At 37.3% G+C, this 27516-nt stretch overlaps 1 protein-coding gene across 1 annotated transcript in view; it reads right to left on the reverse strand.

The window, feature by feature from the left end:
• Window positions 1-27164, reverse strand: part of LOC114350638 (low-density lipoprotein receptor-related protein-like) — a 109987-nt gene extending 82823 nt beyond the window's left edge. Inside the window, exon 1 of the mRNA XM_028301506.1 lies at window positions 26507-27164. Within this exon, the coding sequence (XP_028157307.1) occupies window positions 26507-26522 (16 nt within the window). The 5' untranslated portion in view covers window positions 26523-27164. The remainder of the gene's footprint in view (window positions 1-26506) is intronic.
• Window positions 27165-27516: the final 352 nt, after the last annotated feature.

Consider the following 27516-nt stretch of genomic DNA (forward strand, 5'->3'; position numbering starts at 1 on the left):
AAAAATAGCGTTCATTTTTTCCTAAGCTTTGTATCAATGTTTAACCAACATTTATTCAAGCCAACCTTACATCCTAGGATATGATATTTTACGTCCAAGACGAGCACGTTCGGCGAATATAAAACGGAGTGGTTGAATCATTTTCAGACATTATTTATGTTGTTGGTGGGTAATTTCATGTGAGCACGTAGTTCACTAGCTACGGAAAATAAATTATAATGAAATTGTATATGATCATGCTTCGTATCCCAGTATGAGTAAAATAGGTAAACGATCGCAATGTCAATTATAGGATTAAAGTATTTCTGCCTATTGTAATTTGATCCTTTGTATAACAAACTCACAAAAATCCTCTACCCAATAGATTTTAAATAAAATACATTTTTAAAGTTCAGTACTATCGACTCAGATAGATGATAGTAGTGAAACATTTTTGATGCTTATTAAACTTGTGACGCGCCCCGCGACGCATCGACAGCCCTAGCACCGAGCGCAGAGATTTTGACAACCCTACGGCTGCGCGGCCGCACGCCGCACGGACCGAGCTAATATAAGAGACGGCGGCGACCGCGGGCGCCTAGCATTCGCTCGGGAGCCATTGCAACAGCCAGACGTTCGCGCGCGCGTCTATCGTTCCCTCGGCTGCATTGCACAGAGTCCCTAGCGAATAGCTATCCACATTGTTCCTTACTAACCCTAACTGTTCGACTCTGGCTTGATCCGATACCTCGTCATTAATCCGCGGCTTGCCATATAGCGTCGTGTCGAGACGTTCTATCGTTGATAGCCAACCGGTTCTCGTCCTTACCGAGTAGTGCATGAGATACTCATCCCGAACCTGCGGTAGCAATCCTGCTGCCACCCTTCCTGAACTTCACACCCCCTCACCTCGTAGGTCCAACGCCTTTCCCTAGTGGTCGTACTCACTATCGAGGCTTCGGTCTCTGGCTTGAGCTAACGAACCACATCCTGCCCCCCTAGTTATAAGTATCCAGACTAACACTCGATAAACCTCGCACAGGGCGCCGCCCCTCTCGCGGATACGAAAGCTAGCTAACGGGACGCGAACCGGGCGCGTCATTATTCCTCTTGTTGTAATTAGTAAATTGTGATATAACTTGTAAAGTACTCGTAAACTTGCTCATTATTAAACGATAGCGATTTAGAGTCAGTGAAACTAGAATAAGTGAACCATTGTGGAACCTGAATTATAAGTGCCATTGTGTTATTGATTGTGCGTTTCCTTGGTCGAATATCCCTGTAGGCATCCTGGATAGGTACACATCCCTCATCGCAGAAGGCGAACTGGGACTTAGTACTAAACAGCGGGGTGTCAGACTGAGCTAGCTAAGACGCCCCGTTGCAATGGCGCCCAACTAAATAACCCACGGAACCTACAGGGATCACCAGATCGCTAGAGAAGCGAAAGACCACAAGGAACGCAAAACTTCGCACCAAATTAATAACCACACATGTCAGAACCGACATCTTGGATATACAAACTCAAGAAGACAGAACTTGAGAACGAGTGCAAAAGAAGAAACATAAAAACGGAGAACAGAACCGTACAAGAACTGAGACAGAACCTCACAGAAGTACTCAGAACCAAGCAATCCCGTCAACCAATCCAGTCCGCCAGTAAATCCTCCGAAGAACAGTCTAACAGTGAGTCAGAAACTGATTTTGAAGACACAGAGATGCAGCAAGAACCAAACATGTCGTACACCGTAGATCAGACTGAAAGCATAACGGCCAGGTGGAACCTAAGTTTTGACACATACAACGACCCAGTGGAGTTCCTAGAGCAACTGGACGAACTCATGTCATCGGGCGAGGTCAAACCAGATAAAGTGCTCAAAGTGCTCCCCAGATTCCTAAAAGGTAAGGCTGTGCTGTGGTATCGAAATAATAAAAACTCGTTCACTACATGGAACGAATTCATAGAACTCTTCACGTTGACATTTGTGAGCCGTGACAGTGACCTATTAGCTAAAATAGTGAATTATAGGCAACATCACCGCCAAAAATTCACAGACTACCTCATTGAAATACAAACACTCATGCGCAGATATGCAAAAATGACAAAAGAAGAAGAACTAAATAGAATCTACGAAAACATGAACGCAAAATACAAGTTTTATATCAAGAAATCAGAAGCAGACTCGATAAGCAAATTGATACAACTGGCAAACGACTACGAGAACGTCACAGCTGAACGTCAAACTAGCTTCATACAAAGAGAACCACGAAATGACTACCACGAAACAAGCACAAATTTTAATCAAGAACACAAGGAGACGGCATCATACATACACAATTACAACACAAATACTTGCTGCTGGAGCTGTGGAAAACAATAATAAAAGAATTTGCTATAGCTACCCAAGAGCATACCCACCTATTTTTGATCAAGCCTCCATACCCGTTCAGTTCATTGACTCTTGCAGAGAAAAAGCAAGTTTGCTGGATTGAAAAGAACAGAGGCTATCGGTGGAATGAAGGACATATTGATTATAGAGAGTTTCAAAGAATTATCGTACCTTATTTAAAAGGTAAACATATTTTAGTAAAAGGAGATGAAAAGATTAAATGGGTGCATAATTTATGTGATCAAAATAGTGTAATGGATGTAACTTATCTAGGTTCTCCTACTTTAAATACTCTTTATAATATGTATTGTTCAGATAATCCCAAATTATTTAACTGTGTCAACCATGAGAAAATTTGTGCATTAAAAAATGTAATATGTATAAAGAAATGGTGTGTAGAAAAAAATGTTGCAATATGATATTATTGTAGTTTATTATCAATATTTTAAATTATAAATAAATGTGTTTAATAAAATAAACTGTTTCATTTTACCTAAACCTAAATTATGTTTTAAGAAAAACAATTATTATACGAATCTCTTATTTAAGCTGAATTTTATACTATTCATAAATACTCATAAATAAAAACTGATAAAAATCATTTCTATTGCAATTAAAAAAAAATCTTTTTTATTAGGTGTTTAAAAAGCGCCTTGATAAAGCACTTTTCATAATAACTTATACTCGTAATCAATTTTATAAACATGAAAGTCTGAGGATGAAATTTCGTAAAATATCGAAAATAGTATGAAACAACACAGGCTACTTTTTATCATGGAAATAATATTATAATAAATTGATAGTCTGTACCTTATGTTTAGCTAGGAACCATCAAGTTTGTGGTCCATTCGTAAATCAAACCGCCTGCGCTAGACCATGCGATGAACTTACGAACATGTAGGCATTCATATGGTTAGACCAAAAATCTGGACCTCTACTGGAGAGAATTGGGGCTTCCAGCGGCGCGCAGCTCGAGCGAAGCGAGAGCAAGTGACGCAGAAGCCCCAATTCTCTCCTACTCATAGCGTATAGATGCGGTATATGGTAGTGTAAACTTTTCGATAACTGGCTTCCTCGAGACACTCACTATAAGTCATCGAACATACGCGCGAGACTATTAGTAATGGATCTCAAAAACAGCTTATGGCTATTTCTCATCGCCACGGTTCTCATCGTCACCTTCGTGGCGAATTTTATTTCTAACTTATTTCAACTTTTTGTAAACAAAAATTGTAGCGCTTGATGTGAAGATTGTATTCTCAGTAAATGGGTGAATATCCCAAACACGTTTTTTACGCGGCGGAGCTGAGAATCGATGGGAGAAATGTAACTAGAGCGATGATTTTTTTTCTGTTTATAGTTTATNCGATGCATTTAGCACATTTTTTCATACTTATTAAGCTTCTTGATTTGCAAAAAACATTAGAATTTAATAATTCAAGCTGTAAGCTGGCTCAGTGTTGGGGTTGGCCACCCAGTCTACTAATAGTTGTAGTTTAAATGGGTATTTATTAAGAAACTCGTACCAGAAAGAGTTATCGTTCGATTGTGGTGATGCTAACAACGTATTTTGATTGGTAATGTTTGCGATTGGGGCTGACGGGGCCGCCGTTAAAATTGGATAATATGGTGGTGGGTACGTTATTCAATCTATTAATACAATATAGAGATTCGCGAGAATGCTCATTTGATCGAAAAGAGTGTTAAAGCTATCAGAATCCCACGTACCTCGTTTCATCCGTTTTGAATCTCGCCGGGGTCCGAGTTTCTCCGGTATCCGACGNAAACTGATACAACTGGCAAATGACTACGAGAACGTCACAGCAGACCGTCAGACAAGTGTTGTAAGAAAAGATTACCAGAAAACAAACACAAGTCAAGCCGATAGACCCTACCAAAACAGGGAAACGGAAAACAAAGAAACCAACGAAAATACAAGAAACAAAACTACGGCATCGTACATGCATAACTACAACACAAACACATGCTGCTGGAGCTGTGGCAAACAAGGACACTCAATGAAAGATTGCAGAAGCAAAAAGGTAATATTTTGCAACGGCTGCGGTAGAATCGGCACACTGAGTAGAAATTGCTGCAGGAAANACTGATGCGCAGATACGCGAAACTATCAAAAGAGGAAGAACTAAATAGAATTTACGAAAACATGAACACTAAATACAAGTACTACATAAAAAAATCAGAAGCCGACTCGATAATCAAACTGATACAACTGGCAAATGACTACGAGAACGTCACAGCAGACCGTCAGACAAGTGTNTTATAGTCTGTACCTTATGTTTAGCTAGGAACCATCAAGTTTGTGGTCCATTCGTAAATCAAACCGCCTGCGCTAGACCATGCAATGAACTTACGAACATGTAGGCATTCATATGGTTAGACCAAAAATCTGGACCTCTAGTGGAGAGAATTGGGGCTTCCAGCGGCGCGCAGCTCGAGCGAAGCGAGAGCAAGTGACGCAAAAGCCCCAATTCTCTCCTACTCACATGCTGCTGGAGCTGTGGCAAACAAGGACACTCAATGAAAGATTGCAGAAGCAAAAAGGTAATATTTTGCAACGGCTGCGGTAGAATCGGCACACTGAGTAGAAATTGCTGCAGGAAATCAAATAGAAACACACACTCCATGGCGATAAACACGAACCCAGGACATAAAGACAACCGACCATTCGTAGACGTATCAATACTAGACGAGAAATATCAAGCACTCGTAGACACCGGAGCCACAAGATCATACATAAACGACGAAGTGTACGATAAGTTCATAAATCAAAACTTAAAACCAAGGAAGGTATGCATAACAGCCATAATGGCAGATGGAAACAAAGCAGGAATAAAAGAAGCACTAGACATGCAAATAAGTATTAAAGGGAAGACAATTAACCATCAGATGTTATATCACCCACAAATCAAGAAAATACTTATAGGCATGGACATAGTAAACAGACTGGGAGCAAAAAAAGAATGGCCTAAAGAAGACAGTAATAAAAACGAAGAAGTAGTGTTCGCTAGCAAAACTACAGAACTTAACATCGTACCCACATACAATATGGATAAAACACTAACCAGCGAAGAAAAACAACAACTCCAGAAATGAATAGCAGAAGAATACCGTAAATGCGATAATAGCCCCAAAGGAAACAACTGGATAGAACACAAGATCAATCTCACACACGAGCAACCAGTTAAACAAAGGTACTATCCACGAAACCCTAAGCTACAAGATATCATAAACAAGCACGTTAATAAAATGCTAGAAGACGACGTCATAGAAAAATCAAACAGCCCATACAGCTCCCCAATAGTACTAGCAAAGAAAACTAACGATGAATACAGATTTTGCATTGACTTCAGGAAAATTAACCAAATATCACACAAAGATGCATACCCCCTACCACAGATAGACAACACACTAGAAAAATTGAGAAACGCCAAATATTTCTCAAAAATTGACTTAAAAAACGGACACTGGAACGTCAAACTCGAAGAAAAGAGCAAACCAGCAACAGCATTCACAGTACCAGGCAGAGGGCTGTTCCAATTTAAAGTAATGCCGTTTGGATTTCACTCAAGCGGAGCTACATTCCAGAGATTACTAGACATCGTCATAGGACCTGAACTAGAACCGTACGCATACTCATACCTAGACGATATAATAATCTGCAGCGCCACATTCACAGATAACCTAACACATCTGAAAGAAATATTCAGAAGAATTAGAGAAGCCAGACTAGAAATCAACAAAAAAAAGAGTGAGTTTTGCAAAACAGAAATCGAATACCTAGGACATATAGTAAACAAAGATGGAATCAAGATGCACGAAGGAAAAATACAAGCTATAAAACAACTAAAGGCGCCAACCAACATAAAAGAAGTAAGAAGACTAATCGGTATGACATCATGGTACCGTAAGTTTATACCAAATTATGCAGAAGTCATGAACCCGCTAGTAAAACTACTAAGAAAAGATACGATCTTTAACTGGAATAAAGAACAAGAAGAAGCATTTGTAAGAATAAAACAATACTTACAGAAGAACAAATGCTAACGAGAGCAGATTTCACAAAACCATTTATTCTACAAACCGACGCCAGTGATATAGGACTCGGAGTAGTCCTTATGCAAAACTTAGACGGTAGAGACCGACCCATAATGTACGCAAGCAGAACACTGAAACCAACAGAAAAGAAATACACGACATCAGAAAAAGAATGCTTAGCAGTAATATGGGGCATCCGAAAGATGAGACCATTCCTCGAAGGTTACCAGTTTACAGTAATAACAGATCACCAAGCACTGAAATGGCTCAACACAGTTAAAGATCCCTCAGGAAGATTAGCAAGATGGGCATTAGAACTCCAACAATACGACTACAAGATAGAATACAGACCAGGGAGCCTAAACAAAATAGCAGATGAGCTATCAAGAAACCCAATTTGCATAATAGAAGAAAAAGACTGGATACAAGACAAAATAAATAAAATACAAATAACCAAACAAGACGACTACAAATTATCCAACAACAAGTTATACAAGAAAATAACAAACCACGCGTACGGACCAAGAATAGAACCATCGTCTGACTGGAAACTATGCATACACGACAACGAAAAAGAAGAAGTACTAAAAGAAAACCATGATACACCAACCGCAGGTCACCTGGGAACGGCAAAGACACTAAATAGAATAGCACAACGATATTATTGGCCAAGAATGTATAAAGATGTGTCAACGTACGTCAAAAATTGCAAAATATGTCAAGCATACAAAACTCCACAACAAAAACAGCCAGGACAAATGCAAATAAACAACGCACAGACACCCTGGAGCGTAGTATCTACAGACCTAATCGGACCGCTGCCGAGATCTTCAAATGGATACAACTGGATTATAGTATTTCACGACAAATTCACAAAATGGACAGAAATAAAACCACTCAGGACAGCAACAGCAAACAACGTAACCAAAGCACTGAAAGAGTGTATAATCATGAGATACGGTTGCCCAGAAACACTGCTCAGTGATAACGGCAGACAGTTCACCAGCAAACAATTCGAAGAAACATTAGAGAAATACGGAATCCATCACCGACTAACCGCACCATACTCCCCACAAGCAAATCCAACGGAACGAGTAAACAAGACACTGGAAACCATGATCTCAACATACGTTAACGAAAACCATAAAAAATGGGATGAACACCTGTCAGAACTAAACTTCGCGCTGAACACCTCAAAACATGAAACCACAAAATTCACGCCAGCATTCCTGCTATTTGGAAAGGAACTNCTGCAGGTCATCTGGGAACGGCAAAGACACTAAATAGGATAGCACAACGATATTATTGGCCAAGAATGTATAAAGATGTGTCAACGTACGTCAAAAATTGCAAAATATGTCAAGCATACAAAACTCCACAACAAAAACAGCCAGGACAAATGCAAATAAACAACGCACAGACACCCTGGAGCGTAGTATCTACAGACCTAATAGGACCGCTACCGAGATCTTCAAATGGATACAACTGGATTATAGTATTTCACGACAAATTCACAAAATGGACAGAAATAAAACCACTCAGGACAGCAACAGCAAACAACGTAACCAAAGCACTGAAAGAGTGTATAATCATGAGATACGGTTGTCCAGAAACACTACTCAGTGATAACGGCAGACAGTTCACCAGCAAACAATTCGAAGAGACACTAGAAAAATACGGAATCCATCACCGCCTAACCGCACCATACTCTCCACAAGCAAATCCAACGGAACGAGTAAACAAGACACTGGAAACCATGATCTCAACATACGTCAACGAAAACCATAAAAAGATCCCTCAGGAAGATTAGCAAGATGGGCATTAGAACTCCAACAATACGACTACAAGATAGAATACAGACCAGGGAGCCTAAACAAAATAGCAGATGAACTATCAAGAAACCCAATTTGCATAATAGAAGAAAAAGACTGGATACAAGACAAAATAAATAAAATACAAATAACCAAACAAGACGACTACAAACTATCCAACAATAAGTTATACAAGAAAATAATAAACCACGCGTACGGACCTAGAATAGAACCATCATCCGACTGGAAGCTATGCATACATGACAACGAGAAAGAAGAAGTACTAAAAGAAAACCACGACACACCAACCGCAGGTCATCTAGGAACAGCAAAAACGCTAAACAGAATAGCACAACGATATTATTGGCCAAGAATGTATAAAGATGTGTCAACGTACGTCAAAAATTGCAAAATATGTCAAGCATACAAAACTCCACAACAAAAACAGCTAGGACAAATGCAAATAAACAACGCACAAACACCCTGGAGCGTAGTATCTACAGACCTAATCGGACCGCTACCGAGATCTTCAAAGGGATACAACTGGATTATAGTATTTCACGACAAATTCACAAAATGGACAGAAATAAAACCACTCAGGACAGCGACAGCAAACAAGGTAACCAAAGCACTGAAAGAGTGTATAATTATGAGATACGGTTGTCCAGAAACACTACTAAGTGATAACGGCAGGCAGTTCACCAGCAAACAATTCGAAGAAACACTAGAGAAATACGGAATCCACCACCGACTAACCGCACCGTACTCTCCACAAGCAAATCCAACGGAACTAGTAAACAAGACACTAGAAACCATGAGTAGTAAGTTTTTGAGAGTTCTCGCTCATTCCAGCGAGAAACTCTCAAAAACATTTATTCAAGGATCACTCAAAATAATTTCATTTTCGTTCGTTCATTTGACAACACGATAAGCGTGTATTCTTATTATGAGTGCGGTCATGTTCTAGAAGCGCGCACCGAGAAATATTAAGCTAGGTTGCAGGTTCGAATCCCGTAAGGAGCAAATGTTTCTGTTATAAACACGATCACCTATAACTGAGACGTGATCGTAGTTGCTATAGTACAAATTCCACTTAGTTGGTGATTAGGTAATTGGTGTGGTGAGATAATTGGAATTTATTTTTCAAGTTCAATAATAAAATAACTCATANTGGGATTGAAAAAAACTGGTCCAAATTAGCGGACTCTCCCTTACAATGTGTAGACACGCTCGTAGAAAAAGTCAAGTTTCTAACACCCCTTTTCACCTCTAATCCTGTTCTCCGAGAACGAGTTCCAATTTAAACTAGTTCTCGAGAAAAAGAAATAAGAACTAACTTTGTAACATGATATAAGCTGTGGAGACCACCTCTTTATGACCCTCTGAACATGTTAGGTTAACAAAGGTACGTTTGCAGCCTTTTGTTCAAAAGATCATACGAATAAAACCTAGAGACACCGTAATAATAAACGTACTGCAGACTAATATCAAATTACTAATAATAACATAGAATGAGAAAATAATGCTACCTTTTTTGATTGACAGTGTGTCAGCAAGGGTTAAGAGCATTCATGTCGTTACTAAGAATAACAAAGAATAGATTGACGTCAGATTAAGAGATGCACGATATAAATATGACAAAATCTAGAAGGATGAAGCCGATGTTAAGACTTGTTATCAAAATAAAATATCATGTAGTAAGTTCAAATATGACGTATGACTTAGGTTTAAACTGATAATTGCAATTATCCTCCCTTGATATTTACTTGTCTATTTGTGATATATCAAATATAAATAAACGATAAATGATAGAGTCATGTTAGACACCTAATGACGGGTTATATTCAACATCTGACAAGTAACCTTTATAGCATTACATAGATCTCTACTATACAAGAACAACAACCATTTATCTTCACTAATATTGGTGGTTTTCACACCACCAAATGCGAGCTAAAAAGATTCTCGCAAGCCGCGATGAGAGATTAAAATCAAATGTAATTAATACGGCCCGTGCCCCACAGCCCGGGAAATCCTAAAAAGTCCCGGCTGAAAGCCCGGGTTTCGCACGGAGCTGACTGGACAATATTTTCGTCGAGTATTCAGAATTGCAAGACTTGCTGTTGTAAATCAATTCGGGGGGAATCTTTGTGATGAAATGTTGTAAATTGACGGTTTTGGCTGAAGAGATTAGCAATATCCCACTCGATTTTCTCCAAAAAATATGAGCAGCGGTTTCATGATTTAAAAATTAGGACGTAGGGTAAAGCAATTTTTTGTGAGTAAAAAATAATACACCCTGTCAATGCAAAGCCGGAAGTTATTTGAAGAGCACTTCTTTTCAATATTTTTTTATGAGTTCAATATTTATCCCTTTGATCTTCTTCAAAATTTCGATTTAAAAGCACGATTTCGATCTACCGTCTTTACGTTTGCTGACGGCAAGCTCATAGTCATAACTTTTAAGACATAACTCATAGTCTAGCTAGGCAATAAAATGTAAAAGTAGGTAGGCTTTGAAACTCGTATTTCTACGTCATGAGTGACGTAAGAGCGGGATAAATCCAGCGTTATCAGTGACCCGATCGGCGGGAAATACGACTGATTGTGTCGAAGGATTTCAGGCGTGTCCCTATTACGTAACACAAAAGAAAAGTCGTGGCATTTTTAGAATTAACTAGCTGACCCGGTGAACTTTGTTCCGCCTTAATGGCGTTAAATAAGCAGACTTTTTTTTTAATTTCGAACGGGATAAAAAGTATCCTATGTCCTTCTCCTGGCTCTAAACTACCTCCCTGTCAATTTTCAGCTAAATCGGTTCAGCCGTTCTTGAGTTATAAGTGGAGTAACTAACACTACTTTCTTTTATATATATAGATAAACTTATATTTACAGTCGAAAGCACATCAGACTTTATAGACACTTTTATTGTGTAATAGCCTGTATCACAACGAGATAAGGCCGTTGTATTTAGCTTGATGTGCTGTTATCCGTACTTATTTTGATTAATAATTGTGCTTTGGAAACATTGTCTACTCTGAACAACTGAAGTAATATTACATAATAACTCAATGGACCTACGTTGCCAAATAGTATGAAAAAATGAAAAAAAAATGAAAAAACATTTATTCAGTATCTTTTAAGTTAACATAATTGTTGCAAGTGGCTGGGGTCTCCTTTTAAGTATAATACCTGTGTTAGGAGGCCCCGCTCTTTCTTAAAGTTACAAAGATACATAATTATGTTAAACAAGCCACAAAAACTCACAAGTACGTATTACTAGAACTAGAACAACGCTTGATATCTTTATAGTTTTGGTTACACTCAATAGTTTTGGTTACATTCACTAGTTTTATAAACAAACAGCTACTTATTTCATAATAAGGTATTTTTCAAAAGTAAGGTAAGGCTATGTGACACTGTGTGTGTGTGTGTGTGTGTGTGTGTGTGTGTGTGTGTGTGTGTGTGCCCTGGGGCACTCCATATGTTATTTCCTCCAGCTCACTAACATGGTCACCAACTCTAACACACTGTTTACGATCGCGCAAATAGTCACAAAGCAATGATAGAGGAGTGCCTCTAACACCCACCGATTCCAATCTACTTACAAGGGTGGGGACGGAGACTGTATCAAAAGCCTTTTGAAGGTCTAGAAAAACTGTTATGCATTTCTTATTTTTGTCTACACTTTGTGAAATATGAGATGATAATGCAATTATGGCGTCTTCTGTGGAGATTCCTCGCCTAAAGCCGTATTGAGAATTAGATATTAGTTTGTATTTATTTAAGAAGTCCAATAGTCTATTGTTTATAATCTTCTCTATTATTTTAGACAATACTGGGAGAACTGATATGGGTCTATAGTTACTGGCCTTGTCTCTGTCCCCACCCTTATGTATGGAAGTAATTACAGCCCGCTTAAGAGCGGAGGGAAAGATTCCCTGTATAATACATAAATTAGCCAAGTGAGCTATAACAGGGGATACTTCTCTGCCAATATGTCTTAGAAATTTTGTTGATATGCCATCCCAGCCTGCAGCACTCTCAAGTTTAAGCCCCATCAGAATGTTGTAGACCTCATCTGGGTCCGTCTCCTGTACCACAAGAGAGGAGATTTGTTGTGTATTAGCATTAGTATTAGTCAAACTGTCCTGAGATTGACGACGCGTCATTATATTATCGGCCAATAATCTACCAACTCCAGCAAAATATTTGTTAACACAATCTACAGATTCTTTTAGTATTGAAATAATAAATCACATTTTTTCTACCACAACCTGCGTATAAAAATAAACTAGTCGCCATCGGTGATTAGCCAGTCGCCGTCCTATAATAATATTCCGTAATCCCACCGGACGGCACACCACAGGCGGTCGGCTGATTTGTAGTTTATTTTATACGCTGAAAAATTACTGGCTGAAAAACAAGTGAACACGTAAAAGCCACATAACTTTGGAAAAGCAAATAACTGATGTTCACTTGTCTTTTATTACAAATTATTTTTTAAATTACGAACGAAATTTGTTTCTCTTTTGTTTTCAGTCATAAAGCAATGTTGATGAATTAAGTACACGAGTGAGTCAAATATAGAGCAAAATAAGATTCATGTAGGTGATGCTGAAGTTAGTAATACATATTATAGGTAACATAGATTTGAGTTTTATAATCGATTCTCACTGGATTTAATTTGACTAGATTGGGTTGCACCATCTTACTTTAATTTATAGTTCTTTAAGTTTATGTCAAAAATCTGTCAAACATAAATAAAACACCGGTTATCATTATACCTAGTTATGGTTAAAGTTAGGTGGTACAAATCAGCCTTAATTTGCTCAGTTTTCCCAAAATAGTCTAAATTCAACGCATCCTTATTTAAATAAATGTATATTTTATTGGTGGTAACTACGTATCAGTCGCAACTATATTTGTCCATCCCCACCGGACGCCGCGGAAGGTCAGGTTGATTTGTAGTTCACACTGGACGCGGTTAACAATATCATCCGAAAATAAATTGGGAAATTGGTCCGTCCGCGTCAGTAGATTTGCTAAATTGCTTGTGCATCGTTGAAGTTGCTATTATTTGTAGAATAAATGTTTTTCACGTTTAGTTTGTATTGCTATAAGAAAGCAATAGATTATTTCATAAACTGATTCCAGTTGACATTATATTTGAATACCACTTACCTATTACCACGTGAAACAATTTAGGGCTAATTTTGAAAAGTTTATACTTAAGTAGAAAATTAACATCGCTCAAGCTAAAACTCTCAATTTAGAAACCGGGGACAGAATTTTAATATGGTACTTTTTCGCAAAATTCAATGCGGACGAAAATACAAAAACCTTACAAAAAATACAATAACTTTTGTACCTTCTCATCAAAACTCAACGTAATCCAGCAATATTTAAAACTGCTTACGCACGTCGTTCGGTAGAAGGGAGCGGACCCACACTGGACGATAAGGGCACTGGAGGAGGCAATATTGTCCATTGTCGTCTGAATATAGTCTGTATATTGTATATCTCGTGCCTATATCACACGAACCCTCTGTGGATTACCACTGTTATGTAATCGAATCCGTAAACTCTCTAGGTCTATATGATGTAACAGAAGTTGAAGTAGTTTGAAAACAAATAAAATTAAAATAAAATATTTCAGAGAATTTAACACAATATTCTGTCAAATTGTGCAATATCCATGTAGGGCTAGGTAACTTCAGGGAAACTGAGAGCTTCGTAAAAAATAAGTAGAGAGTATGTTTCCCTTTTTTTCCTACATTATTTAATAGACATGATCCATACAGATTACAGACAGAAAAAAATACTATTATTAAAATTATATTAAAATCGTAATCGCCTGAAAGGTTATTGAGATAGTTTAAGTAAAGAACGTAAAGGTTTTTCCAGTGTGACTCTTGATCATAATCTTGTTCGAAGGTCGTGCCTTTAAAGGCCTTGAAGCTATAAAATATGAGTTCAAGAACCCTGACATAACCAAGGACTTTCTTTTATAAATGACGTGATAATTGGCTTACAAAGCTACGAAGGCCTTCTAGGAACGTTGTTATCAGGAATGAAAATAAAATAAATCTATTCCACGCAACTTATTGTTCTTTACTTTTGACATAAAGAGAACATCTCATACAACTTTTGTTGTACCCAATACTAACTTCTAGAAGTAATTTAAAAGACAAAACAAAGACAATGATCTATTTGGAAAACAAGCTACCTAGAAGTTTTCATTGTCCCAATTTGGCCTTGGTCCAACCGGTAATCGAACGTGTGACCTTTTGGCACTCAAGGCTGTATTACTATGCTATTGGGTCGCCTGCAATTCCTTTGCTAATCCTACCACTATATCATTTTAATCTTGCTGCCAGCTGAAGTTCACCCTCCAAATGGACCAAGTAATTTTAACTAGCAACTTGTGGTAATTTAACTTGAAATGTGTTCACTATCTGGGTTAAGGTAAAAAGGGTTACCTTTGACGTCACACCGCAAAAGGTGGAAGTACACCACAAATAGTGGTCTTTAAGTAAAAAGTTAGTTCAAAAGTGTAGCTCGTTATAAATCAGGAAAACTGAATCGATATTCCTTATGTACCCATTTCACAAGCTTAATTAAGCTTCTTAATCTTAAGACACCAGCACGTCAAGCTACTGTAAGTAAATACAGTGTGAGTCACGTTAAAGTGTACATATGAAAATAGATGAAACTAGATCTATTTTTATCGACAAAAAAGAGGTCAAAATTTTTTTGAGATTTTTTTTTAATTTTTTATAGAATTTTTTTTCTTCCAATTACTTATTGTAAAGAAAACGTAATAACTTTTAAACTAAGTGGTATATTCTGATAAAATAAAAACAGTAATAATGCTAAATAACAGGCGATACTAAAGAAGTACATAAAATACACAAAAAAGGCCAACAAATAATAAAAAATGATACTTTTTGAAAAAAATCTGCTTAAAAATTCGTGTTTTTTTGGTTATTTGATAAATTTCTCCAAAAAATGCCCCTATAACCGGTGGTTTTTATTACTTTGTATTATTCTCTATCGCATTACCTTCGTAAAACCAAAAATCGCGTGTCTCTATCCCTATCACAACGTTTGCAATGATCGTTTGAACTAAGCCTCTCCGGGCGCGCCATTCAACACTTCGTTAACAACGAAACTGAAAATGACTCTAGATTTGTAATTTTGATAAAGACAAGTTAGATTACAAATAAAAACAAAAGATTTCGAAGTAAAATAAGCATTTTAGTTAAAATTAAAATTGTCTCTACTTGTAGCGGAGAATAATGTTGTGGCAGGCCTTTGTTCAAACGATCATGGCAAATGTTTTGATAGGGATAGAGACATGCAATTTTTAGTTTTACAAAGATAATACGATAGAAAATAATACAAAGTAATAAAAACCACCGGTTATAGGGGCATTTTTTGGAGAAATTTATCAAATAACCAAAAAAACACGAAATTTTAAGCAGATTTTTTTCAAAAAGTATCATTTTTTATTATTTGTTGGCCTTTTTTGTGTATTTTATGTACTTCTTTAGTATCGCCTGTTATTTAGCATTATTACTGTTTTTACTTTATCAGGATATACCACTTAGTTTAAAAGTTATTACGTTTTCTTTACAATAAGTAATTGGAAGAAAAAAAATTCTATAAAAAATTAAAAAAAAATCTCAAAAAATTTTTGACCTCTTTTTTGTCGATAAAAATAGGTCTAGTTTCATATATTTTCATATGTACACTTTAACGTGACTCACACTGTATAACATACTGAGGGTCTTAATCAGTTGTAATACAGGCGAGTATGCAACAAAAAAGCATAGTCTGATGTGCTGTCATCTATAGGTACTTCACATTAATTAATAATAGATTTTAAGATATTGCAGTTTAAGATACTTCTATGTGACACTGATTACATGAAGTGTATTTTATTTAATTTTACTCGTTGGTTAGGTTGTGTTGGAAGGTTATTATCGTCATAGTGACTTAAGCCTGATTTTGACCATTTTCTCGAGGAAAATGTACCAAAACTCCGAAAACTAACAACCAATTAGTAGTGACCAACACGTCATGTCACGAGCAAACGTGTGGGTTTGCTTTTGGATAACGCAGACAAATGACGATCCTGTGTTACTATGCGGTAAGCTGAAAAACATCACTTTGCCGCTTACAAACTTGTAGGGGAGACCGAGGAGAGTTGTAACAGAAGAGAGTTTGTGACACTGTCGATTTTTTGAAACTTACGAGTATTAACTACTAGCGAGCTCGTAACAGCGCTCGTTTTTAGCTCAAGTCTCGAGCTAACAAATAGGTACGAGCTGTTGCGAATTCGCTGATAGTCGAGATCTGAGGTCGATACAAAAAATCGACAATGTCACTCTCCTCGGTTTCCCCTACAATCAACTGCATAATACTCTGAAAAATATTGAACCTTTTCCACTCGTAATAAAGCTTAATATTTTCCTCAGCTGACTGTACACCCTTGCTAAATTACTTTGGGACCGAACGTGGGTCTGAAACTGTCTATTCAGTCTTGATTTGAATAGAACTAGATTGTCGGCTCTAGGGAACGTAACGGAGGTCGGAAGTTCGCATCTCGGTATGTGAAATGAAAAGCATGTATGTATGTATGGCTTATCACGATATAAGGCCCTTTTGTATCGAATGCCAAGCTACAGTATGACACATCTTGATGTGATTCTATAAGGGCGTGTTCCCAAAGGGCAATTTAGTAGTTGGCTTGATTTAACATCAATTAAAGCCCTGAAAAATATTTAAGTTTTCATTTCAAAGCTAATTTTATTAGCTTTAAAATTAGTAAGCGAACAAGTTACTGGCTAGAATGAACTAAAAATATAATACCTCCAGTCACTCTATCCAGTAAAGTTATTCTATATTCAATTCAACCATTCACGAGATCCTAACGATCATGCTGAAACGTAATGTCTACGAGAGCTCATAGACGAGCGACATTATTTCGGCGACTGCTTGCGATAGTGGTAGGCGGCAGTTAGCTACTGTCGGCGACAGTCTCCGATTCGCACCTTTCGCCGACATAACATGTTTGATACTTTGATTTAGAATATAGATGAACTACACTGAACTGTCCCACACGTGACAGTGACAGGGAGCGCCACGGTCTATAATACAGGATCGCTGGTTCAGATTTTGGCCACGCTGGAAAACACTGTAATGTCATTTGCAGGACGGCGCTGCCATTAATCATGCCGGTTAGTTCCAAAATACTGAACTGTCCTATGCATGACATTGACAGCGGGGCGCCACCGTCAATACCGGATCGCTGGTTCCGATTTTTGCCATGTTGGAAACCATATAGTTGAACGATGGTAGCGTCCCCCTGTCATTGAGTTTGGTGGGACAGTTCAGCGTGGGTCATCTATACTAGTTCCGATCTTTGTCATTTGTCGTTTCAAAATCGTTCAACTTTACGTTAAGTAGTGACTGCAGTTCATAGATAATCGCGATGCATCGGCAACTGCGGGGACCATCGGCGGTATTCGCGATGCGTTGGCGACGGTGACGACCGTCACCGATCGCCGATAATCGCTGCCGACAGATATTCAAATTAGACGTATTTGAATATCTGTCGGAAGCGATTATCGGCGACTGCTTGCGACTTATGTCGGCGATACTGTCGCTCGTCTGTGAAACTCCCTACGTCATCTATCTCGCACACCTACTCGAACATTTCAGCGATCTTACTCACGCATTAAACTGTTACGAGCTGCCATAAACGCGATTAATCTGCAAAGCATTTGTAATTAAACCTCGACAGTGATCATCCGAGTGCCAAAGCTCACCTGCCTTGGACAAAGGAGCAAGGCTTAGTACATAACGACCATGTAGATATTATTTTATGTGCTAAGTGCTTATTGAATTGCTGTTTTGTAGTGAAACTTTAAATATATTATTATACTTACAGTCGACAGACATCAACGTAAATCCTGTGGTATCTTCATAAAGTTGAAATTGGGTCTTGTCGACGACTGTCTATCTTCATTTTCAAACCATGTTTGGTATTTAGAAATTGTAATTTTATAACAAGCTTCGTCTATATTAGTCCCTCGTCTTTAGTGATGCTAGTTTTTAGTTTAGCATTTGCATATTTTTATTATGAAGGCTGGAATAAATTTAGTAAAACGTATATTTAAAATTTTCCACGTTCCTGCAAAGAGCTTAAGTTGTGTTTGGAATGTTTAGTTATAATTTGGTACGGGCTGGCATCATACTTTGCATATTCGTCACCTCTACAATTTCTGTGAAAATTCGAGATTATTTACGTTGCAACTTGTCTAGTATTATGTACAGACGACAGCATATCAGACGGTTTATTTCTGTTGCAAAATCGCCTGTATTTCAACTGCATACGATGCCACAATGTTTAGCTTAGCATTGAGTCTGTACGAGGCTTTAATATTCTGCGCATGCCCATCTCCATATAAATATACCCAAGTTTTGAGCTCAGATGTGCAAATAAAGATAGCTAACAATCTCCCATTTCCCACAGCCCACACCCACCTCGGGTCTACAATAAAAACTCAAACACACCCTACGTTTTGAGGATTTCACGAGTGCTACTAAAGAGGACCATTTTTTAAAAAGACTAGAGTATAATTTGCGGAATAATGGCTGCGTCCATCTTGGATGGATGGATCCATGGATATCCAGCTTCCATCTTGTATCATTTCGTTGCCCTTCTCTATCTACGTTTTAATATCACAGCTCTAATTGTATGAGTATGAAAATAGATTTAATGAAAACAAAAAGTTTTAATTAACAAATAAATTTAATTATATTCATAATATATTTTTAAAATAAAAGCTTTATCACAATAGCTTTTTCATACATAAAATTTAATAACATCAAAAATGAAAACAAACCGTTACTCTTTGTTAATATGGAAAGTCCCAGTTTTAATACTTCGCATTTTATTCATGGTTGTCATGCCGAATTACTTCTCGCCCATGACTATTAACATAGTCGGAACTGCAAAATTGCCATTTTCATTTTATTTCATAATTTGTGCTTAAATAATNATTAATATTATAAAGAGCTGTGGTTTTCTGAATAAAGAAAAATAAAATAAAATAAAATAAAAGCTTACAGAACTGTGAGCACGGAAGCCCTGCTAGTCCTGGCTGGTGTACTGCCGGTCGACTTAAAGGTACAAAAGCGTGCGTCTATGTACTTCGCATCACGGGAAAATATAACCTCCAAGTTCTTCAATAACGCGATCGTTCTAAAATAAGATTATTTGATTCCCGACAAGTCGTTGAAGAGGAATTAGTTACTGAATGGCAAAAAAGATGGGATATGTCAGTCAAAGGGCGTCAATTATATAAATTCTTCCCGAATGTACGCGAACGTATATCTAGGCGATGACTTGATATCGACCATTGCTTGTCGCAGTTCCTTAAGGGGCAAGGCAACTTTAAACTTAAGTTTCACAAATTCAAACTAGTTCCGTCTCCTTTTTGTGGGTGTTCTTCTGATGAAGTCAATCATGAGCAGTCTGCGCATCATATCTTGTGGGAGTGTGATCTTTGGAAACATTATACGTGACATAATGCTTAAATCAATAGCTCCGAAGCCCAGAGGTAGAGCATCACTAGGGCTATCCAAATCACCCCCATGTACCTATGTTCCGCGATTTTTTATAGTCTTCGAGTTATGGTTGTTTTAAATTTCTGTGCTTAGGCACTTTTTTGGTCACTGTGGCTCAAATAGTCAAGTTACATGGCTGATATTTTAATTATTATTAGATGAATACTAGGCCTAGCTAATTCAGAAGTATTTACATCCATAACACGAATGAAAACTAAAATCCTGTATGTTGTAAAAAAAAGATGAATACTAGGCCTAGCTAATTCAGAAGTATTTACATCCATAACACGAATGAAAACTAAAATCCTGTATGTTGTAAAAAAAATCATAACTCGAAAACTATCAAAAGTCACGGTGATTTGGGTAGCCCTAGTGATGCTCTACCTCTGGGCTTCGGCTTGACACTACTTTTTAGGACATTTCTATAGATTTTTTGTGTTTTTTTCAGTAATTTTTACATACGACATACGTATAATTATAAATAAATAATTAAACAAGGACGTAAGTGGCATTTCCGACAAGTAATCACTAATTTCGTTCAAGCATCAATGTCGGTTCTGGTAGATATGACAAATCAGCATTAGTATAACTCCGTTAAAAAGGTCACAAGTGACTTTTCTCATATTTACACATTAAATACCGGGTACTCATAATATTGTCCTAAACATAAATAACTTTCATAGTAATACTCTAAACTTTCATAACCCTGCCTAAAATAGGTACAAAAATATGAGCAATTTAAACTTTGAAACGCTCTCCTGTAAAGTTGCTGTTTTTCACATACGACATTGTTAATAGTCATGGGCGTTCTATCACAAATTCACATGCAAAGAGTTTGAGGAGGGACTTTAGGCGGAAAATTAAAACATAATGGAGCCGAATATGTGATGACAACATAATATAAAATTAAAACATAATGAAGCCGAATATGTGATGAAAACATAAATGATAAGTTAGAAAAATGGGTTCGATTACGAACGTACTATTCCCACATATTACCATTTCTATAATTCTCGTGTCATCATCATTATTTCAGCCACATGACGTCCACTGCTGAACATAGGCCTCCCCCAGTGACTTCCACATCGCAAGGTTGGTAGCGGCCTGCATCCAGCCACCACCTTTGGCTTCTACCTTTATTAGATCGTACCATTATCAATTTTCGTGTACCTAGTCAGAATTCCAATAATTTAATCGAAAAAGAGTAAAGAAGAATAGACCTTAAAAAAGAGATTGTAAGTGCTGAAATGTATGAAGTTACCATGTAATTCGTTAAATTCAAGAGTTGATAAGGTACTTTGTGTAAAGTTCTCCAAATGATACGACATGGTAATCATGAATCACAGTATTAAAAAGGTGCATTCAGACTTCGGAGCTGGCAGACTAATCGAGGTGTGTGGAACGCCCATTTCGACTGTCTCTCTCAGGTTTTTACAGCCCATTCCACAAAATAAGTTTTATTTACCCACGACCACGAGATACGAAATATTTCATGAGAAGTTTTCACTAAGCCAAATATCCAAAGCAAATGGTCCCAAACGTAATAAAAAATGCAGACTAAACACTAAAACCAAAGAGAGAAAGTACATTACGAACATATTATTTTAGCATACCTACGTAAGCTTAGTCGAAATTAAATTAGACGAAATTTTCAAGCACGGGTCGTAGGGTGCATGTCTGGTTCTTCGACCCCCAAATTTCACCTTGTATAACCTTTTACATGCCTGAGTTCTAGATTATGAATATCAGTAAACTCACCCGTAAGTGTTGAGACTAAGATGGGTGTGTTAGATTATATGCTGAGAGAAAAGTGTGTAACGGCTCGTTAAATATTCAACTTAAAATTATTACAACTTAACTTAAAACTTAAAACTACTTAAAAACTAAACAAATATAATACAAATATATCTTATTAACTATATTTACATTGAATTAAACAACTAAAACTGTACATGTTGTAAGCTTAGTCCGGCGCGAGCACAAAGATGTTATTTAAATTATTTGGATTGCGCGCTCAGTGAACGTCAGATTATGACCTTGCGAGTGAACGCTTTCTATGCATTCAATGCACGGGAGCAACTTACGACCGGCTCGGCTCGGCGCTTATGTCACTCGCAGTCCCTGCGAAGCTTCTAAACGCACGGACGTACACCTCGCTTAGAAAAATATTACTCGCGATCCACGAGGTCAAACTTTCTAATACTTAATCGATTTATTTAAATTACTTGTTGTGCTTCCCCAGTCTCGGGGCTCCTTCCTCCGTCAAGAGGTCCGCTGCTGTGCGGCCATCGTCTGTCGCCCGCCCGCGACGCCGAACCTGACGTGGCAAGCGTTGCTTGTCGCTGCTGCCACTACGAGCGAACCAAGGACAGTGCGGTTGGATTTTTAGAGACTTTAGTAGTGCGTCGGTTGAGACTAATTAGGAACTCACTCCCTGAGACTTAAATTAATTAGCAATAAATAAATTTGACTATTCTTTTGTTTCTCTTTTTCTTCCTCTTAAATAGATTTTGTTACCGTCATATCTAAAAGGCCGGTACAAGTGTTACTGAAAATTGATAGAAATAGGTTACGCATCAAAATGAAAAGGACCACTTATGGCTAGATACCTTAACTATATTATGGTTCTATATAGATTCGAATTCCGTATGAGTCATGAAGCGTATTAGTAAATATCGTACATTTTACCAACTCATCAGACTAACGTCTACTCGAAAAAGTATTTGAAATGTTTCTGGGAAACTTTTCCAATTTATCTCTTCATAAGCACCTTCCTCGGACTTCCACGAATATTCTAAAAAATGCTAAATCGTTACCAACTTTCGTACCCCGTAGCTAAAAAATGCTAAATCGTTACCAACTTTCGTACCCCGTAGCCATTTATCAATTAATTCTTATAATTGTAAATGTTCATCATTAAACAAGCATCTACTTAGGTGCGTAAATCTCAATTATTACTCGAGTCAATATCAGGAGTAGATTAAATGTTTTCTTTTGTTAAATTTCGATAAATATACCAATTTATCACTGAACCATCAAAAATTATGACTGAGACTGAATCAAATTTTGAGCATTATTTTGTAATTCGGATCTCATTTACCAAAAATGCCATTTATTTTCTGCCAATAGGCTTTTAAAAAGCGACGTCCTAATATTACCTAAACCCTACAAGAAGTCATGATAAGTTTCAATGCAAAGAAAAATCCAGCAAACTGTCCTGTACATCATAATTTTACTGAGCTTTGTCTCAAAGCTATTACAACGTTTCCAACAATCGATAAAAGTAACTCAATAAAACAATGTTCCGATAAATGAAGTAAGTTACCTACGCCAAACTTCTTTAATGAACTTAACGGATTTCAGTCGGCTTAGAGCAACTTGAATCCCCTAAGCTTTGGTCCTATCTAACTTTGAGTTTTTGTCCGACTGTACCGACGATAGAAACAAATTGTCCTTCTTTGAATATTATTCTAAATCTCTTTGAAACATCTAAGTCGTTCAAAGTTATCAGACTTGCAAAGTACGAGTACTATTGAGTGAAAATAGAAATTCTAAACTTGTACCAATACTCTTTGTAAATAAAAATAAAATTCTATTTTAGTCTTCTTTCCAACTACTCGTCTGTCAACTAATATCTAACTCTACATTAAGTAGAACTTACACAGACAACAGCCCATCAGGCTGTGGTTCCGTCATCGTAACGTAACTTTAACATCGTAACTCCCCAAACGCTCGCGTTTCGAATCGCTTCTCTGGACGCAACATACGCTCGTGTTCGCACGAAGACATTCGCGGCAAATTCGGCCTCCTTCGCAAGGCCTAAGTATTAATGTAGTGACAAAACGCGGCCATACTTACTGGGTTGCTTATGCGCTCCGTCTTTCGAGTTGGATTTTTCTGACAACTTGAGGGCAGTCACGCTTTGGATGCCTCACCGGTCACATCGCCATCTTCGATTCGTATCTAACGGGCCACGTAATGTTTTGTTACATAATGTTATTGTGTGTGGTCGTAATTGGCCCCCAACAAACAAGAACTAAACTACACCTATAAGAATAGATCCAGACTTGTGATTAGGCGAAACATTCTAATTCAACCGATAGAAGTTACAAACTTTTCAAAAACAAAAACAATCTCGATATCTATACCAGATATTGTGTTTTTGTTGAAGCATAAGACTTACAGAAGATCCTATTGATAAATCAGAAAGCTTTCGAGCTTACGTAAACTAGTATTTTCCTTGGTGATATATCAAAAGTTTTGACATGCCTTACGATGCCATATTGTGTAATGTATAGGTAAAGTGTATTTTCCTGTAACGCTACCTACTTTGGTTTAGTAAGAAGTGTATTGTACCAACTTCTTTTCCTTTTTATCTTCTGAACTTATTGACCTTATTCAACCAATTTATTAGATATTCTGGGTGAATAAACTCTTTCTACATTGTATACCTACCTACTTTTAATTTTGTGTTATTTTGGGTTACCTCTCGTTAATTTAGTTCAAAATGTCATCTAAGGTTCAATCAATAAGGACCTATTTTCTTTAGTGAAAAAAAAAACAAGATCGGTAAAAAGCCTTTTACCCACAGTGGGCTGGAAAATAGAAACAATGGGTTTCCAAAGAACTTTTCCGTGTTCTCTGCAGGCCCCTAATAAGGGAAGAAATGGCCACGACAAGAAATAATGTCGTATGTCGACCCCTCATTCCGATATCGGAACGGCCTCGAGGCGAGATCGAACGTTTGACCTTATTAGACAATTACTCCATCACATTCCGCCTTAGTACGGATGAAAGGGATGAACAATATATGATTACGTCGACGTTGTCAATCAAGATTTATTACTTCATTATTATGTAGGTATAAGTTAAAATCCATCCACAAGGTGGACCGACGACATCATAAAGGTAGCATGAAGGCGCTGGACGCAGGCCGCTACCAACCGGGCAACATGGAAAGCATTGGGGGAGGCCTATGTTCAGCAGTGGACGTCCTATCGCTGAGATGATGACGATGATGATGATAACTTAAAAACTATGCTCAGCGGTGGACGTCCTGGGGCTGAAATGATGATGATGATGATAACACAGAAAGCTTTTCGTTTCTTCATCTTTTAGAACGTAAGAGTGCTCATCATTCGTCATCATTCAGTAAAGTGTGATAACAAAACCCCTTTGGGTTTGCATCACATAAATGAATTTCCCACAAATATTGTCTGTGCATTTTCTATTAAGTATTAGACTGATAAAATATTTCAGGAGAGAGTCGTACCTACTCGTATTTCTAGTTTCTCTTTCAAATAAAACAAAGCTTTTATTATTATTAGCTTGCAATATAGCATTATTTTTAATAATGAAGTCGGTTAAAAAAGCAATCATGTGTTATACTTACGAATACCTACTAAGATATTTTATCATAGGTCATAGTCAAAACCCCTTATTACAGACCCCCTTAAAGGCTACCCATCCCAATGCCGCACCTTTTTTTAACTTTTCTATATATTTTATTTCCCATCCTTATTCACTCCATTGTGGCTTAAAGCAAACCACGATAGTCAATATATAATAGCAACTAAAGGTATAAAACTAGAGTTTCTGCTCGAGCTTTCTCGAACTCGAGAAAACTCGAGAAATTTGGCTTCATTCGAGACGAGAAAAAAATTACCGGAGCTCGAGAATTCTCGAGTTTCGATTTTGAAGCTTTAATATTCTTGAAAGCCTATTTTCTTAGACAAAAGTAAGATTTTAATTATTTAATAGGTTAATGTTGCGTTTAGACTGGCCTAGTCTTTCCCTTTATTAACTAATTTGATTTGCAAGTAATGATCTTAACCGAAACTAATAATGATCACCTACGAGTATGCTATATTTTATTATGTTTGTATAACTGACTGATTTAAAGACTGAAAATTTTTTGTTACCTATCTGTTAGTTTAGGTACTCGTAAATACGTTTATTCAAGTCGTTATCTTTAAGTTTAAAAATTTATTTAAATGTTTTTTTTTGTTTGTAAATGCAGGTTTATTATCGTAATTTTTCAATTAAGTTGGACTTGTGTTCTTTGGAAAACAAGTGATTCAATTGGAGCTCCAGATATTTATGGTTATTTATCCTTAAAGTACACGCGACTTTATGACTTTTGTTCCTTTAGTTAATTACTAAGTTATAATTATCCTACTAATATTATAAATGCGAAAGTTTGTGTGGATGTCTGGATGTTTGTTACTCTTTCACGCAAAAACTACTGAACGGATTTTGTTGAAACTTTACAGTATCATTGATTATAACCCAGACACATTATAACATTAATAAAAACCCGTGTTTTTATTAAATTTCAACCGATTTCAACAGTTTTAATTAAAAGACTCGAGACCCGAGAAAACTCGAGACTTTGGCCTCGAGAATTCCCGAAACTCGAGAAAAAAAATAAGTCGAGAAATCAGAAACCCTATATAAAACTCTATCAAAAAGGGCGGGAAAAACACCTCCAGTGTGGTCCGTAATGATCCTTTTTATATTTTTTAACAATAATAATTGTTGAATGATTTATGTACTGTGTATGTGAATTTCTTAACAAAAACTTAAATAGTAAGAAAATCGTAAATTACTAAACAATAAACCATCGCTTACCTTTTGAAACTTTCATTTTCACAGCTCCCGTGGTCTCACTGAAGTGGTCACAAAGGATTCATTTTGAAACTTTTAATTTAACAGCCAATTTAATATTTAACGCGGCGGAGGTCAGACCAACTAATTTCACTCATTATGCCTCATAAAACATTAAACAGTACGCAAAGATCCATTCCCGACGTCTCTACGCTTCTACTAAACTTCAAAACGTTCATTCATTATTATATAACATTAATTTAACACTTAATTAACGTTAATTTTAGAACTAGCCGCTAATTAGTTAAGAACACACTTTTGCGGTAAATGTCAAGAGAGAGTGCAACGGAAAACAAGGTGGAAACGCCAGCGCGGGAAATGTGTCAAGGTTACCTAAGCTGGCACTTGAATGAAACCGCGTCGAACACTGCAATCAAACCGCAATAAACTGCTGTTATTCAATACGAATTGTTAAAATTTATTTAATTTAACCCTAATCATTCAATTTGTCCATTATTTTGACCTAAACATAGATCATAACCTAAAACACAACACTTCGGTAGCGTCAGCCGCAATCACACCGACGCGACCAGCCAGTTCAGCGTTCACCACTTTCAAACTATTCCATTTTCAAATTTTTGACGTCCCGTTCGCGACGTGAAGGTGCGCGCGATGCAACATACCTTCCTCAGCTCCAATCGACTGGAACTGCCGGCAGAGGCCGCCGCTCGCGAAATTGGCGCAATTTCAACGCATGCGCGGTGCATTTGCGATCCGGCGGGACTCGATCTGACCCGACGCCCCTCGCTTGATAGAAAAATCGAGGACGTAACGTGACGTCAAACTTGTACACAAATATATGGGTTAATCGAGCGTAACAAAAACAACACGCAGGACTTTCGTAAATTACAGTCGTCCAATCTCGGGGGTTGCGGCATTGACATTGAGCGCGGCAAACAATTAAGTTGGTACTGAAAAGGTAAATTATGACCGTGCTCGTACTATCTGGGTATCCTTATCTCTCGCTTCCGTTA

This window comes from Ostrinia furnacalis, unplaced genomic scaffold (genome assembly GCF_004193835.3).
Source record: "Ostrinia furnacalis isolate ACB-3 unplaced genomic scaffold, ASM419383v2 OfSCF0932, whole genome shotgun sequence".
Lineage (NCBI taxonomy): Eukaryota > Metazoa > Arthropoda > Insecta > Lepidoptera > Crambidae > Ostrinia > Ostrinia furnacalis.